Source organism: Porites lutea, chromosome 2, assembly GCF_958299795.1.
Source record: "Porites lutea chromosome 2, jaPorLute2.1, whole genome shotgun sequence".
Lineage (NCBI taxonomy): Eukaryota > Metazoa > Cnidaria > Anthozoa > Scleractinia > Poritidae > Porites > Porites lutea.
The window spans coordinates 4,354,739-4,370,476 of NC_133202.1; the positions used below are offsets into that span (position 1 = coordinate 4,354,739).

Consider the following 15,738-nt stretch of genomic DNA (forward strand, 5'->3'; position numbering starts at 1 on the left):
TGATCTTTTCCAGTCAGGCGGGTGGGGTAGAAGTCATTTTTAAAATAGTTTGCCTTGGTTAAATGACCGTCGCTTGAATATTTTTACAAATGTATGAAAAATCAAAAGCTACCTGAACACCACAATATTTTCTAGAAGACTTTGTTAAATGTGAAGGGTTAACAACAAACAAAGAACATCGTCGTTATCCCTACCCTCCCTACCCATCTACCTACAGAATGTACCTCAATTGAAAAAAAGGCCAGGATACTGAGCTTTCACGTGTTTCAATATGGCGGTCGTGGTAGCGAGATTTCTCAGTTTTATTTCATTTTGAGGATTTGAAAGAGTTAGGGAACTAGGATGACAAGAAAAAAAGATAAGAAAGAAGGCAAAGTAACATCGGCGCTTGATGAGCAAACTCTTGGTTACTTCAAAAGAGTGGATGATGTAATCAAAGATGACGATTTTGACGACGAGGAGGGTCGAAAACTGTTCATTGAAAACGTCTTTACGCAAATAGAGAACAACGAAATCAAACTCTTCTGCGATCAACTGATAAGTAGAACTTTAGAAAAACTTATCATTTATTTCAGCGATACCCAAATCCGTAAGGTCTTGCAAAACGTGGAGGATCATTTCTGTAAACTTGCGATGGATAAATTCGGCAGCCATGTCTTACAAACTCTGATTTGTGTCATACCGAAAACGATAAGATCGGAACGCAGTAAAATAAGGGAAGTTGCACAGGAATTTAAAGACTTGAAAGGTGCAGAGCAGTTGTTTTTGGATCTCTGTGACTCCTTCAAAGAAAATCTTTCCGAACTTGTGAACCATATTTATGGAAGCCATGTTGTTCGAGCAGCTATTGAAGTGCTTGGTGGAGTAAAAGTTTCAGACAATGTTGTTCGTAGCCGAGCGTCTCGACAAAGTAGGGAAAGAGATAGTCATTCAGATGCGAAAAAGCCATTTATCAAGCTAAATCAAGGTAATGCGAAGAAAATTGTTTATAATGTCCTGCCGTACCAGCCTATGAACAGGCTGTCTGGCTAGCGGATGATAAAGGGAGAAGGGGAGAAACCACAAGGATGGAAGGGGAGAGCATATATGGTTTACAGTCACATAGTTCCATGGTCAGATTGTTCCAAGCCAGATGGTTCCATTTTATAGTCAGATCTTTCCACAGTTTCAGTGTAAAACTGTATGTGAAGCGCCTTTTTGGGCTTCTTGGCTTAAAGAACAAGGTATACACATGATTAATGCTCTTGTTTCTGCTCGTGGCTTAAAGACTCATGAAAATTTCTGATTACATTGTGGAAAGAGCTGCATATCAAGTGGAACTATCTATCTTGGAATGATCTCACCATGAAACGAAGTGACCAGATACCACATATTCAGTCACTGCTAGAGGTCTAACCATAAAAATGTTTCTTTTAATCATTCATTCATTGCAGCTCCTTTCCTTACCCCAACTTTCCCACAATCCACTTTCCTTGCCTCCCCTAACTGGAACACCTGTTGTCAGACTATGTAATACTACAGGAACATCTTCCAAAATTAAAATTCAGAGAAGTGTATCTGCCATTCCATCAGTCAGTGGTTTAGCTGTGTTTTCATTCTATTTTCCAGTGGGAAATGCCTTTGGAAGTGACACTATCAAACCCATGGAGACCATTGCTGTTCCAGACAGTTTTTACCCCATTTTGAAACAGTTTACCAAGGGTATTATCAAGATGGATCTGCAGAAGTTGGTTCTTCACCCTATTAGCAACCCTCTGTTGCAGACATTGTTGTTAGTCCTTCATATGAAGGATCAGTCATTATGTATGAAGCTGTGTAAGGCAGTCATGTCACAAATTGATATGCTTAAGAACAAAACGGATACAAGAAAACCAAACACTGATGACGATCATCAAAATACAAAGGATAAAAGGTACACTGTACATGTACATAGTGTGTCATACTGCGTACCTTACTAAAGGAAATTATCGCTTCTTGAAATTAAACACAATATTCAAGAATTCTCGTTAATTTAATTAGTTGCATTAATTTTTGTAAACATTAGATTCTTTGCCATTAATTAAGACTAAAATTTAGTGAAGCAGTTATTTCTGCGACCTTTATATCCAGTATGTTGGCCCCAAATTCTCAATACACTCCTGACATTCTTAACACCTACATGTAAGAAAGAGGAATGTTTTTTATTAGGGTTAAGATTTAGAATTGTTCAGTGAAACTGTGAAGAACATTCACAGAGTTGTAGCTAGTGGGGAGGCAGGGGGGCAGGTTTCATCATGCAGTATTGTGAAATGTTTAGTGTACTTATAAAGTGCTTGGATATATGGTGTGTTTCAAATTAACAGGACCTCGGAAATAAAATTTGTAGATGAAACCCCATGGTGTTACCATTTGAATGAAACTTATTCAGCTGTAATTTTACCCAATACCATCATGTTGATTTTTCAGCATTTTTTTTGTCAAATTTTGACATTGGTCTCTTCTGTTAGGAAGGGTTTAACTGTAAATACTCCGCTCTGCTGAATTTGTGGGAAAAAGTCAATGAATTATTCCGTGATGCATGTAGTCTCACTTCCATTTCTTTTATTTTCAGTGACTACAGAGTTCCTGTTCTCCTTTCCAATGAGATCAGCAGTCACATGATTGAAAAGATTCTACATGTGATCACACCTGACCTTTGGCAGGAGATTTTCGAGACGTACTTCAGTCCACACCTGCCTCAGCTGGCCCAGCACCCCATTGCTAACTTTATTGTGCAGCATCTCATGGCTAGTGCTAGAGAAAAATTACATGTAGGTTGTTAACACTTTCACGGACATAAATTATGAAGTTTGACAAGCGAGTGGGTCATAACATTGATTTTATGGCAAATTAATCAACTGACTCCCTCCCCCCACCCGCTTACTATAGCAGCACAAGTCAAGAGTTCATAATAGGCCAGAGAGTGAGTCTAAGGGTGTTGGATGGGACATTTTAATTACAAAAAAGTTATTTTTTAGAAACTTAGTGGATCACGTGGAAACAGTTTCTGTTGAACTGGTTGACTTTCAGAACACTTGCTTGCATGATTCAGTGCACCAAGGCAAGGCAGAGTCAAGAAATTAAAAAATGGTGGCCTAAATGGAGGGATGATATGGAGGGACTTTGATCTGGTAAAACTGTCCCATTTCCACATAGCTTCTAAAAATAACTTTTTTGAAATTAGGATATCCCAAGGCATGATTATCCAAGCCCTATTATGTTTTGTTGTGCAAGTGTAATGACTTGACAATGACAGGAAGCTGGTTAATCCCAAAGGCTTTGCAAAGCTATGCATCCACTCCAAATTGTTTGAAAACAGAAGATGGTCTGCAGGTATTATCGCATTTTTAAATATGATTAAAGTGCATTGAAGGCTTAATTCGAGTCCTAATGCTCATTGTTCTAGGAGCTACTTTGGGGGGTTTTCTCTGGGTGAATACCTCATTTTTCTCCCCTGAATATACACTATCATTTTCAGATTCCAATTCAGTTAGGAATTTTATAACCTGTGAAATAGCCATCTCTCCTCCCTCCTGGCAAAACAACCCTAGTGGCAAGGAGCGAGGAGAAACGGCTGTTTTTGCAGGCTTGGAATTTTAGGATCAGATGTTTATCATTGAAAAACATATGTAATATGTACTTCCATTATAAAATATAATCAATTTTTTTTGTTTGAACTAATTTTTGTCTGTTCTTCATTTTAGGCAAAGCAAATAATTGCAGAGTTACTCCCTTATTTAGAAGATCTCCTTGCTCAGGGGCATATGGGTGTTGTGGTGAGAATGGCAGAGACTGCAGTCCGTTTTTCAGTAAAACAGAAGAAGATCTTAAAAGCTCTGTTGCAGGCCTTCCACTGTCAAGAAAAAGATGAGCAATTGAGCGCTGTTGTTCTGATATCATCATTAACAACCTACGATATTTTCTTTGGAACAAAAGAAAATGGAAAAGAAGATGGTGATGAAAGCAGAAACACTTCAGAGGTAAGCTAGGAATCAAAGAATGAAACACGATGAATACCTTTTTATTATCCATCATCTTACCGTACAATTCCGAAAATAAGCCCCTCCATGTATAAGCCCCCCCAACCGGTAACGCAAAAAACCCTCCGTTAAATCGCCCCTCCAAATATAAGCCCCCTGGGGGCTTGTACTTGGAAAATTGCCCTCAAATACAAAGTAAAACAAGGCAAAAACGGTAAGTTTACCTCCAACTATAAGGCTAGCCCAATCGATTTTGAAACGCAAATTTCCTTCCATAGATAAGCCCCTTCGAATGTAAGCCCCTCCAAAAATAAGCCCCTCAAAAAGGGCCTTGGAAAAATAAAAGTCCGGGGGCTTATTTTCGGAATTTGACGGTATTTTCGCAACTTTTCAGTTAGTTTAACATGCGGTTTTCCCTCAGTTTGGTTGCTATTCCCTGTTTTATAGGACTGTTACATTTCTTGTGGTATTTCATAATTTTTGTTAGAACATCCAAATTAGCGGTTACCGTTTTGATGGGACAAGACAAGACCATGGTCAGCGGGGGGATAGCCAGCCAAGTTTTTCTTTTTTCAACCCGAGTTGTAGAAGTCCTCAAAGAGCGGGCGAAGGGGTGGGTGGTTGAGGACATAGTAGGACGCCAAGTTAACGGTGACAGATAAACAATTACAGCACAAAATCATCTTTCTGAAGTCACAGTGGACACTGACATGGTGAGGAGAAAAATGAACACAGTGGCGACTTTTTCAGTTGTAAGGTCTTCAACTATTTTGAAATAACGTTTTTAGTAATAACATTTGTAGGCAACAATCACGTCGCTCGTGGCGCCAATACCGTTTTGTGCTACAGAGAAAAAAAATTAATAATTGTGTCTTCATAAAAATCCTAAAAAATATTAACTGAATAGACATAAATTTTAAACCCTCTCTTCAATCACAGCTGATCTATTGTTCATTTTAAGCAAAAGCCGACTGCCAGTGGCAAACTGAAATCTGTGAATTACCATGGAGCCATGTTATTGAAAGTCTTGTTTGACTTTCAAAAGCCATCCAAGTTGGTCAAGAGTTTGCTCTCCCTGAGTCTGGAAGAAGTCTTGATCCTTGCTAATGATCCTATGGGCTCCCATGCGGTTGAGGCGTTTCTAAAGAGCAGATCTGTACCGTCTGATGACAAGAACATACTTATTCAAAAGTTACAGGTAACTTCAACTTATGCCTTCCCTGGGTAACAGAGGGGTACTTTGATGCGTCGGTGTCGGCCACAGCCCGACACATCTGCGGCCGAAGACCGAAATCACGAGTAACCTGCGACCAGGCGTTTTTTATTTTCGGGGAAAGGGAAAAAAAAAGAACGCGTCCTTTTCCCCTCGTCTCCCAAACATAGAGGGAAGAAGGACACTTGATCGCAGGTTAAGTCACGTGCGGCGAAGTCGCGAGAAAAAACTTCGCTTTTCGTGCGGGTCACTATAACGGCTTAGTCATAACGACTTGACCGAAACCGGAAACCGCGCATGAAAAGTCTCTGGCACCCAGGGTAACTTATGCTTGCTGTTTTTTGTCATGTTGAAAAAGAAAATCTATACCAAACAATTCAAGCGTCTTCCCTGTCTTTGAAAAATAAATCAAGTTCTTTGTCTCTTTGGTCGAGCTTGTGATGTCTTCTCTTTGGCTTCCTTGTTTATAAGCATTTCGCATTTTAACAGAATTCCCGTCGTTTCGCCCGATAGTCGCATCGCCCGATGGCGTCTCGCCCCGGCTTAAGTCGATTAGCCCGAGGAGATAAAACACTCCAAAACACGGTGAACATACTTGTCAGATATGGCTTTTTTTATTGAGGTTGGATTCCACATGTGCAGTCACTGTCTTTTTACGCTTATTCGTTTTTTGGCCAAAGAACGACAAAAACATATCGGGCAAATCGACTTACGTCCGGGCGAAATGACGTGGGGCGAATCGACCTTCGGGGTAAACAACCTTCTAACTGGTTTATTTGACTATATACATCTACCGTGATTGCCTTTTTTCAGGGGGTCTTTTTAAAGCTTGCCTGCGAGAAACAAGGCAGTCGTGTGGTTGAAACATGCTGGAGACAGGCGGAAGTGAAATTCAAGGAAGCGATTACCCGTGAACTAGCTGACAACGAACATCAGCTGAAAGACAACTTTTACGGCAAATTTGTGTTAAGAAATTGCGGCGTTGAGCACTTTAAAAGAAAGGACAAGACTTGGCATGAAAGGGAGCAGAAAGTTGAAAGGAAAAGAAAACTACTCGAGGAGATTTTCGAAGAGAGAGACGAACTTCCAGTGTCTTCCAAGAGAGCCAAACCCGCAACAGAAAATACGTTTGCCGCACAACTTGCCCCAGAAATGGCCGCCTTAGGCTTCCCTGCTGGTGGAAATTACGCTCATGATTCAGGCGAGGTAATATCTAATTGCGCACCTTTCGTTATCTCTTAGTATACTTTACCTTGTACTTTTGAGATCAGTAAAAAGATGTTTGTGTTTGCCTGGAATACTCTAAGGGAGCTTAAGCAATGACGATGGCAGTGAAAACGTTGCTATAAAAAATGAATTTGCGTCGTTTCAAACTTTCCCGGGGGCGCGTCTATTTAGACCCGTTCAATTTGTCAAATGTAGGCGATTTTTCCTGTAGTTGAATTCTTAAGGACTTTATCCGGTTTAAAAAAAAGGGGAAAATTCGTTGTCGTACATTCACGTCCTCCATAAACATCGCATTAGGGGTTTTCACTTCGTGGTCGTGCAGTGGACGTAAAAAAATGTACTTAAAAGCGTGGTGTACGTGCAGAGCTGTTGTTTTGCACATAAAACCAATTCTTTTGTTGTTGTTGCCGTCGTTGTTTTCGTCGTGGTTACCTAAGCTCCGTGTTGTTGAGGTCCAAACATGCTATGCGGCATTGTTCACGACTAGCGCGCCTTGTAAAGTTCTCACTTGATTTCATACGTTTGGGAGCTAGTTTTTTTACCTCGGAATGCATGCAAAATGTAATTCACATTCTTATGTCGATGACCTTACAAAATTTCAGTCAAGGCCTGAAGTTGTGTAAGTTACTATTGAAGTGAATCACCGGTACTCTTCCTTCGTTAGGACGAGTAACTCGTTAGAATTCTTCCTCACTGTAACGCGCAAAAGACTACGAGTGGTTAATCTGTACGCTTGTTGCTTCATTCAGGGCGATGACAGTGATAATATAAACACTGGAGGAGAGCCCAAGAAAAAGAAGAAGAAGAAGAAATCTGGAAGCAAAAAGAGCAAAACTGAAAACTCTGATATAAACAGTCTGGATGAGGAGGACAATTTTGCCGAGATGGAATTCATTAACAATGCTATCAAAGCAACTATGGCAGTGAAAAAGTCCCAAAATGAAAAGAGAAAGAAAAGAACAAAATAATCACTATTAGCTTTGAAATAAAGAAACACGCTAGTCTGTGCCAAGAAGTTTTTTTAAATGCAGCCTAGTATACATTTGGCTTAGAAAATAGGCGACATATTTCGCAACGTCACAACTGGTTTCCCCGCCACGAAATGACGTCTGAGGGACAAACGCAGAAATTCCATTCTGATGACGCGTCACTACCCAGATCTGGGAAGTGCTTCTGATTGGTTGAAGCAAATTTTCCTCGCGGTGCGACAGGTCAGAAGCACTACCCAGATCTGGGTAGTGACACTTAAAACGTCATCTGCTTGGAATTTTTGCAGTCGTTCCTAAGACGTCATTCCACGGGGAAACCAGTGGTGACGTCCTGAGATGTTGCCTGTTTTCTCAGGTTAAGTGTGCCTAAGTCTTTCCGTTTCTCGGCGCTCTTTCCCAACCTTTCCGCAAGGCAACCAATTAGACTGGGTGTTGATTGCTAGGATCTGTGATCAGGGCCCCGTTTCCCGAAAGGCCCGGAAACTTTTCGGGCCCGATAGTAGCACAGTTCCTAGCTGACTGCTCACAAACACAGTGGCGGATCCAGGGGAGCCCCTCCCATCACCTTATTCTGAGGCCCAAAGGGCAGAAAACCTGGCAATTGGCCCGTGTCACAGACGTAGTCTTAGCCTGCGAGCAAGCTTTCCATTTGGGGGATATCGTGAAAAGTAGACGTGCGAGAGGCACGCGAGAGGAGACGCGAAAGCGGAGAGCGGGGAAGAGAAAGGAGAGCTTGCAATGATTTCCCATAAATTCTCATTTCCACCCGGGAAACCCCGGGACACCGCAAAGCGTGAAAACTGTCACCGCAAACGTGCCGAAGATTAGAAAAGTGACAACCGCCTGACATGTTTAGACAGCCGAGGGAGCGTAGAATTTATTTATTTATTTATTGCTTTCGCAACAGCTTTCCACTGCATCAAAGCACTGCCACTCGCTTGCGCGTTCTCGCGCGACTAACTTCGCTCGCCCAATTATATTAGGAGAACTTGCTCGCAGGCTAACGTAATCGCCTGCTAGCAGAGGTTTACTGAGTTACGTTTCGCTACCTGGTGATAGATAAAAGGAAAAGGACAAACAGAAACCAAACCCTAATCTATGCAATATTAAAATATGTCCTTTCTGTTCGTTGAATTCATTTCACGAATTGCGAATTTTGTTTTAGAGGGCCACTAGGGAGGGAGAATATTAGAATTTTTAAGATCTTTTATTATAACTACTATTTGTAAATAAGCTTTTTCTCATGACTGTCGTAATTTATTATTATCAATTTTGTTTTTAGAGGGCCACTAGGGAGAATACTTTTCATAGTAATTGGTGTCACCATCTTAAAATAAAGGTTATTAGGTTATTACTTGCGGAGGGTTTTGTCTAGTCCGTGTTCCCTGGCAGTTGTATTCCCAGGCTACCATTTACGCTCAGTTTTTGAAAAATGAGGAACAAAGTTTCCACTGTAGAGAGGTGGACCCAGGCTTTTTAGAACTGACAACAGAGACTCAGCGCTACTCACTGACTACTGAGACGCGAGGAAGACGCAAGGCTACATGTATTTCGACTGTTTCGCAGGTTGTCTAAGTAAGTAATATGATGATGACGATGTTGATGTTGATGATGATGATAATACTGATAAGAACAAAGTGAGAATGCTGCTGATTCGAGCTTTTCGGGCCTGCAAACTTGACCATTGCCAGACCCCTCTAGCGTACACGCTTTTGCCCACCTTGCCACGGTCCTACAAAGACGAGTAAAGTCTGGGTACAAACTAACATTTTTTCTCACAAGGAAGTGACTTGATCTCGTGATCAGAAATACCTTCAGTTCAGTGAACGCCTTGATGGCCATTTCGATCTGTGAGGCTGAAACTTCTCTCTTTGGCTGGTGATTACAATAGTTCATTTTGTATTCCGAGAAGAAATTCAAGTGAATTAAAATACCAAGACATCGCGTGACTTTCTCGCCTGGAACTCTTGGAAGCTGACGAGCTGAGCTTGCTACCGCGGCTGTTGTGCAAAAGGTAAGAAATCCTGACGATGTTGTCTTGTTGGAAAATATGTTAGATATACTAAGATGACTCCGGTGATTTATTTTGCCCTGCAGACACTAAACAACAAGGAATTTTACGATGCAAATTTAATATTTCAAAAAAGAGAACTATCATAAGGACATTCCATAAAGGGTGTTACATGTCGATAATTTCGAAAGTCGATTAAAATCGATCGTTGTCGATAAATGTCGAGTAGAAATCCCGGGGGGGGTACTGCCATATATGGGCTATATAGGTATGTGCCGCTGTGAAGGGTATGGTTTTCAAGCAGTTTACTCTAGGATAGGGTATATAAATCAGAGCGTTTGGCTCTAGAATAGGGTATCATTTTTCAGGAAACTGATCAGTTGGTTGAAGATTTTATCTAGACTAGGTACACAGCCACTCTAGGATAGGGGGATTTGGGGAGTTTACTCTAGTATAGGGTATCATTTTTCAGGAAACTGATCAGTTGGTTGAAGATTTTATCTAGACTAGGTACACAGCTACTCTAGGATACGGGGATTTGGGGAGTTTACTCTAGTATAGGGTAGCAAAATTCAGCTGAACTAGTTCTGGTAAAGGTTAAGGGTTCCAGGCTCCCAGCGGCACATCCCCACCCAGAAATTCCTAAAGTGCCCCCCCCCCCGGGGTAGAAATCAATCGACAGGTATCTGAAATCGATAAAAGTCGATCATAAAATTTCATTTGACTATCGATTTCTATCGAAGTTGGTGTTTGAGTTCGATTTTTATCCGACAAAAAAAGGATTAGAAGAAACAGTTGATATCTGCTGGCAAACAGACCTTTTCACGGTTTATGACGCCATCTTGGCTGGGGGGCAAACACGGCTAAAATTACAGTGACTGTATGGGATTTTGGCCCACTTGGAACCTCTATAATGCCGCTACAAAGAGGCGGATTTCCATAGTGAAAAAGTACTTTAGAAGACATTTGTACTGAGATTATTTTCATGAAGTATAAAGAAGAGATTTAGGTTATTCAGTTCAATTCTTTTTTAAAGCAGAGAGACAAAATCCCTACCGCAATTACAATGCGACCGAAGGCGATGAATAGACCTTGTCACGGTTTTCGAAGCCATCTTGACGAGTAGGCAAACGCGTGAGAAATTACAGTGTTTGTATGAGAATCTAATGTCGAATAATTGCCGTGGAACGGCTGTTCTGAAAAAAATATGATTTGTAAACTAAAGCTTCACTCCTGAGGATTCTCCTGAAAAAATTTGAGGGCGTTACATGCACTAGAAGACCTAGAACCACTTTTTAAAATTTTCTATACATTTGTCTGTAAGAAAGTCCTGGGGAAATTACAGACAAATATATGGAAAATCTAAAGCAAGCCTCTGGAGAAATTTAAGCACAGGTACGCCCCAAAATTTTTTAGGACAATCCTTTGCCTTGTAGCTTTAGTTTACAATTGATATTTTTTTCAGAACAGCTGTTTACGGAAATTATTCGACATTAGATTCTCATACAAACACTGTAATTTCTCACGCATTTGCCTACTCGTCAAGATGGCGTCGAAAACCGTGACAAGGTCTATTAATCGACCATAAACGAATTTTTAAGATTTCATACAAACCCTTCTAATCAACAGTATGCAAATTACCATGAAATAGAAGCCACATGAGAAGATTTATAATTCAAATTTTGCGGATATCGTACTTTCTTTAATAGCCTTATTTTCTGTTGAATGAATGATATTAATAAAACTATTTAAAGTAGTGGCAAATGTTGGAAATCCGCCTCTTTGTAGCGGCGTTATAGCGGTTCCAAGTGGGCCAAAATCCCGCCAAAATCCCATACATTCACTGTAATTTTAGCCGTGTTTGCCCCCCGCCATGATGGCGTCATAAACCATGAAAAGGTCTATTATTAACATCCATTCAAAACGTTTTGCGCCATTATTAAATCAGATGAAGGACTTTCTTGAAAGTCTGCTTGAGCTTTTGCAACATTCGTCTCCTGATTCGTTCAAAAAGTTGTTATATCCGTTTGTAAATGCGTAGCCTGTTGATTGCTTCGCAAGAGGCAGGGGTTCGTCACGCGTTCCTGCCCCATTAACGTCAGTGGGGCAGGAACGCGTGAAGAACCCCTAAGAACGTCTGCGTGGGAGGCTACACGAAACTCTGAGTAGCAATGAATGGTCAAGATTTAATTCAGTTCCATCAGTCTAGTGGGGGGGGGACAGGGGGCGGGAGCCAGGGAGAACAGGGGGCAGGAGGGGTACCGGAGAGAGAGAGAGAAATTAAAAAAGGCAAGCTTTCGGTATTTGTTACTGCTTTAGCTTACATCCAGTTAAAGAAACAAACCCAACAACGTTTCTTGACTTACATTTAACGTTCTCTGAGACTTAAAGCAAAATTTTATACGCGAGAAGAGTCAAAACACGAAAATTTGTAGTCGGGGTAAAAAAAACAGCATTGCTTCCTGTGAAATTGAAAACCTTTCCGAGTCGCTTACATCATAGGACATGAATGAGATGGCATGGCACATGTACACATCCCGGAGTAGTCAATCGATAAAAATCGGTATCGATTTATCAATCGATGAATCGATAAAAATCGGAAAAACTGATTTGATTGATATCGATTGTATCGATCAATCGGTAGAAATCGATGACACACTCGTTTCGTTTCTCTGTTTATCTTGATTTTTACCGATTTCATCAATTTATATCAGAGTCTAATGATATCTTTTCATCTGTTCATCCAAAAATGAAAACTGGTTTCATGCGAACAGTAAACTTGTTGACAATTCAGCTGCAACTGAGAGTCGAAGGATCAAACAATCATCACTTTTTAAAAAAAATCTTTAAAAAATATCTGAAAAATCTGATCTTTTCTTTACAACCGGGTTTAAAATAGGCGGGTAGGCGCCCAGTCATGATTAAGACCCGGCCGCCCTTTCAAAATAACGTCGGTGTAGTTCTGGGTGTAGTTACACCCTGGAGTAGCCAATAGATAAAAATGGATATGGCAATCAAGTGATTTGAGTTCGATTTTTATTCGACAAAAAAAAGGATTAGAAGCAACAAATATCTGTTAGCAAATAGACCTTTTCACGGTTTATGACGCCATCTTGGCTGGGGTGCAAACACTGCTAAAATTACAATGACTGTATGGGATTTTGGGCCACTTGGAACCGCTATAACGCCGCTACAAAGAGGCGGATTTCCACAGTGAAATGTATTTTAGAGGACATTATTATTATTAAGTTGACTGTAGATATGTTCTTTTTGTTATTTCTTTAATTCTCTGTCTATTAAAACTCGTCTCAGATGTTTTAGTAGTGCCTTCTTGTTTCTGTAAGGGGAGTGGGGGGGGGAGGGGGTGGCGTGGTGTGGGCCTGAAAGGAATGCACTTTGGTACAAACCCCAGCATTAGTATTCTGAAATCCTGCCCAGTTTACATGCAGTTGTAAGAGAAAGATCCAAGTTAACCTTTTCTCATATTCCTCCTGGTCATGTTGTTTTGTATACAGATCATAATCACTAGGCTATTAATTTTTTTGTTTAGCATGATTTCCACAATTATAAATGCAAGAAGATCAATGTTATCCCTAGCCTGACATTCACTGGTAGACCGGGACTCTAAGCATCATAATGGTGTAAAAATGCCAGGAAATGTGAATTTTGTTTACCTCATTATTAATGTAGTTGTGTTCATGTTTCAGGAATAAATTGCCTATAACCCAAGCTTATCTGTGACTTAACATACTTCATGTGTTGAAGGTAAACCTAAAAAGATAATGATAAGGGTTTTGAAAGATCACTTCTAGAATAATTGATGATTGTATGAAATCAGTGCTTCAAGCTGAAGACACTGAAGGAGAGAGACATATTTCTATTTCAACATTGCTTATTTTTAACACAATATTCAGCAGAAAATTAAAGCAGGGAGTCAGATGCAGTCACAGAATACCTTTTATTATATTTTACTATTTTATACGCATAACAAACAATATGTTTTTCAGTATAAAATATGGACTGTGGACTGCGGACCACAGACTGAAGACTGGGTATAAAACATGGACTTAAGTATAAAAGTGAACTATGGACTGTTTTTTAAATACATAGCTTTAGAAAGGAAAAGATTAGAGAAATGGATTGTTGACCTGTATAAAACAAGAGTCCCCATTCTTTCAATCCCGTAATCCTGACCCAAAATTTCATGCAGTCCCGTGATCTCAAGGGTTACAGACTGTATTTTTTGGATCCCACCTTTTGTACATACTTTCATCCCGAATCTTGCCCCTATTTTGCTTTAAAATCCTGAATCCTGAGCCTCAAATAAGAGAAATTTAATCCTGGATCCCAAAAAACCTATTGGGGACTCTCTAAAACAGTTATTTCTAGCTCCCAGCCTCCCACACAAACATTCTTTGTCTCCTTACACAGTCTCTTCTCCCTTAAATGTTTGTTGGGAAGGAAAGCACAATAGGCTCTTTGCATGACTTGATCACGTGATGAACTTTCTGTAAAGTTAAAACATGAAAACATTTTGCTTTTGAAAAATTTTGTTAGCACAAACTGAAAGAGCATATTAAAATTAGGTTACCAGAGAATTTTCAGCTGTATATCTCAAAAGTAGCGATTGTAACGGCCGATGAAAGTTAGAAACATTTGTATGAGAAAAACAACCTTTTGCACCCAGTCACGCTTGCATGGTTTTCCATACAAATCCTTGTAAACTCTAAAATTTTTAAACTGTAGTGTAATCCTTTTCTTATGCATTTAAGTGCTCAAATTGTCTGTTATGAATTAAAAAGAGATTTCAGCCCTGTAATGCTTAATAAGTCTTTTAGTTGTCTACAGAAGTAGAAATAAACTGTTGTTGTTGTTGTTGTAAGGAAATATTTCATGACAGTTTGGAAAATTTCGAAATTTAAGGATTTATATGGAAAACCATGCAACAAGCATGGCTGGATGGCAAAAGTTGTCTCTCTCATACAAATGCTTCTAACTTTCGGCGGCTGTTGCAATTGCTACTTTTGAGATATATGGCTGAAATTTCTTAGGTTACCTATGTTTAATGCTCTTTCAGCTTGTGCTAACAAACGTTTTCAAAAGTGAACTGTTTTCGTGTTTACCAAAAGTTGATCACATGATCAAGTCATGTAAAGATCAGCCTATCAAATGGACAGTGAGGGGAGACGACCATGCCTCTCAAGCACGCCAAAAATGAAACTTTAATTTGATAAAAAGAGGAGTTGAAGGAGAATTCAATTGACATTTTTAAACCAATCAAATTATATGAAATTGAGAAACACTACGGTTCATATAGTCTGCAGTTTTTTTTAAATACAGTTTTGCAACAGTTTCTTCTTTAGAGACGGTTTATGACTGTAGACTGGAGCCCAGGCCCCCTGAGGCACTTTTTGCACTGGTTAAAAAATCCTAATTGCTATGGAATCCTTAGCTTTGTACCCTGTGTAACTTTGGGTGCATGACTTAATGTCCTTTTCTAAGTGCTCTAAACGTGTGTATGCATTGTAGTAATATTCAGTGAAAGAAAATTAGTGGAAATTTTTGTCCTTGAGGTTAGCTGTACTACAATTCCTTGTGGCTATTTAAGAGGCCCTGCCAGAGGTCGGGGGTGGGGGGAGGTGGTCCCATGTCGCCCATCTGAATTTTAAAACGTCTCGTGTCGGTGTTTATAAATGCTTGTTGCTTATTGTCGGCTTTGCCGTCACTGTTGCAATTTGGCCGAGGGAGGAGAATTATCATCTCTTGTCACGATTTCATTTTGCGCACTAAGTTTATTCCCTTAAAAATGTTTATACTTTCCAGATTTTTTCAAACTTGGCACAAATGTCAGAGGCAGGTACAAAAGTCGGACCGGATCAACTCGGACCGCCAGTCCAGGTCGGATCAACTCGGATCGACTCGGACCAACTCGGATCGAATAAAAAATAAAAAAATAAAATAAAATTGGACTCGGATCAACTCGGAGCAATCAAAAAAAATTAAATTAAATCAGCAAAACTGAAAGTTTAACCCATTTGGAGGGTAAAAAAGGCCAGATCATCCTTTTTTTCTCCGTGTCTTTCAGGCGCCATTTTGTTTTACTAGTGCCAGTTCCTCTCGGATCATGTTATAAGTTCGTGGTTGTGGTTGGACAGTAAAGAAATGATAGTTTCAGTCGCCTAGAACGTATATATTTTCTTATTTATTAGACTACTGAATTATTGATGAGAAAATCATCAAAAGCCTGGTCTGTTGATCGCATTTAGATAGTTACCGAAGAGTGTTTGTTTGTTTTTTCCG

At 40.0% G+C, this 15,738-nt stretch overlaps 1 protein-coding gene across 1 annotated transcript; it reads left to right on the top strand.

Annotated features, from left to right (window-relative positions):
• Positions 1-275: 275 nt before the first annotated feature.
• Positions 276-7,433, top strand: LOC140926511 (nucleolar protein 9-like). Its single transcript, XM_073376241.1, has 7 exons — positions 276-967; positions 1,609-1,912; positions 2,591-2,789; positions 3,723-3,998; positions 4,960-5,196; positions 6,025-6,417; positions 7,188-7,433. The coding sequence occupies exons 1-7, from the start codon at positions 343-345 to the stop codon at positions 7,404-7,406; spliced, it is 2,253 nt and encodes a 750-aa protein (XP_073232342.1). The 5' UTR covers positions 276-342; the 3' UTR covers positions 7,407-7,433.
• The last annotated feature ends 8,305 nt before the right edge of the window (positions 7,434-15,738 follow it).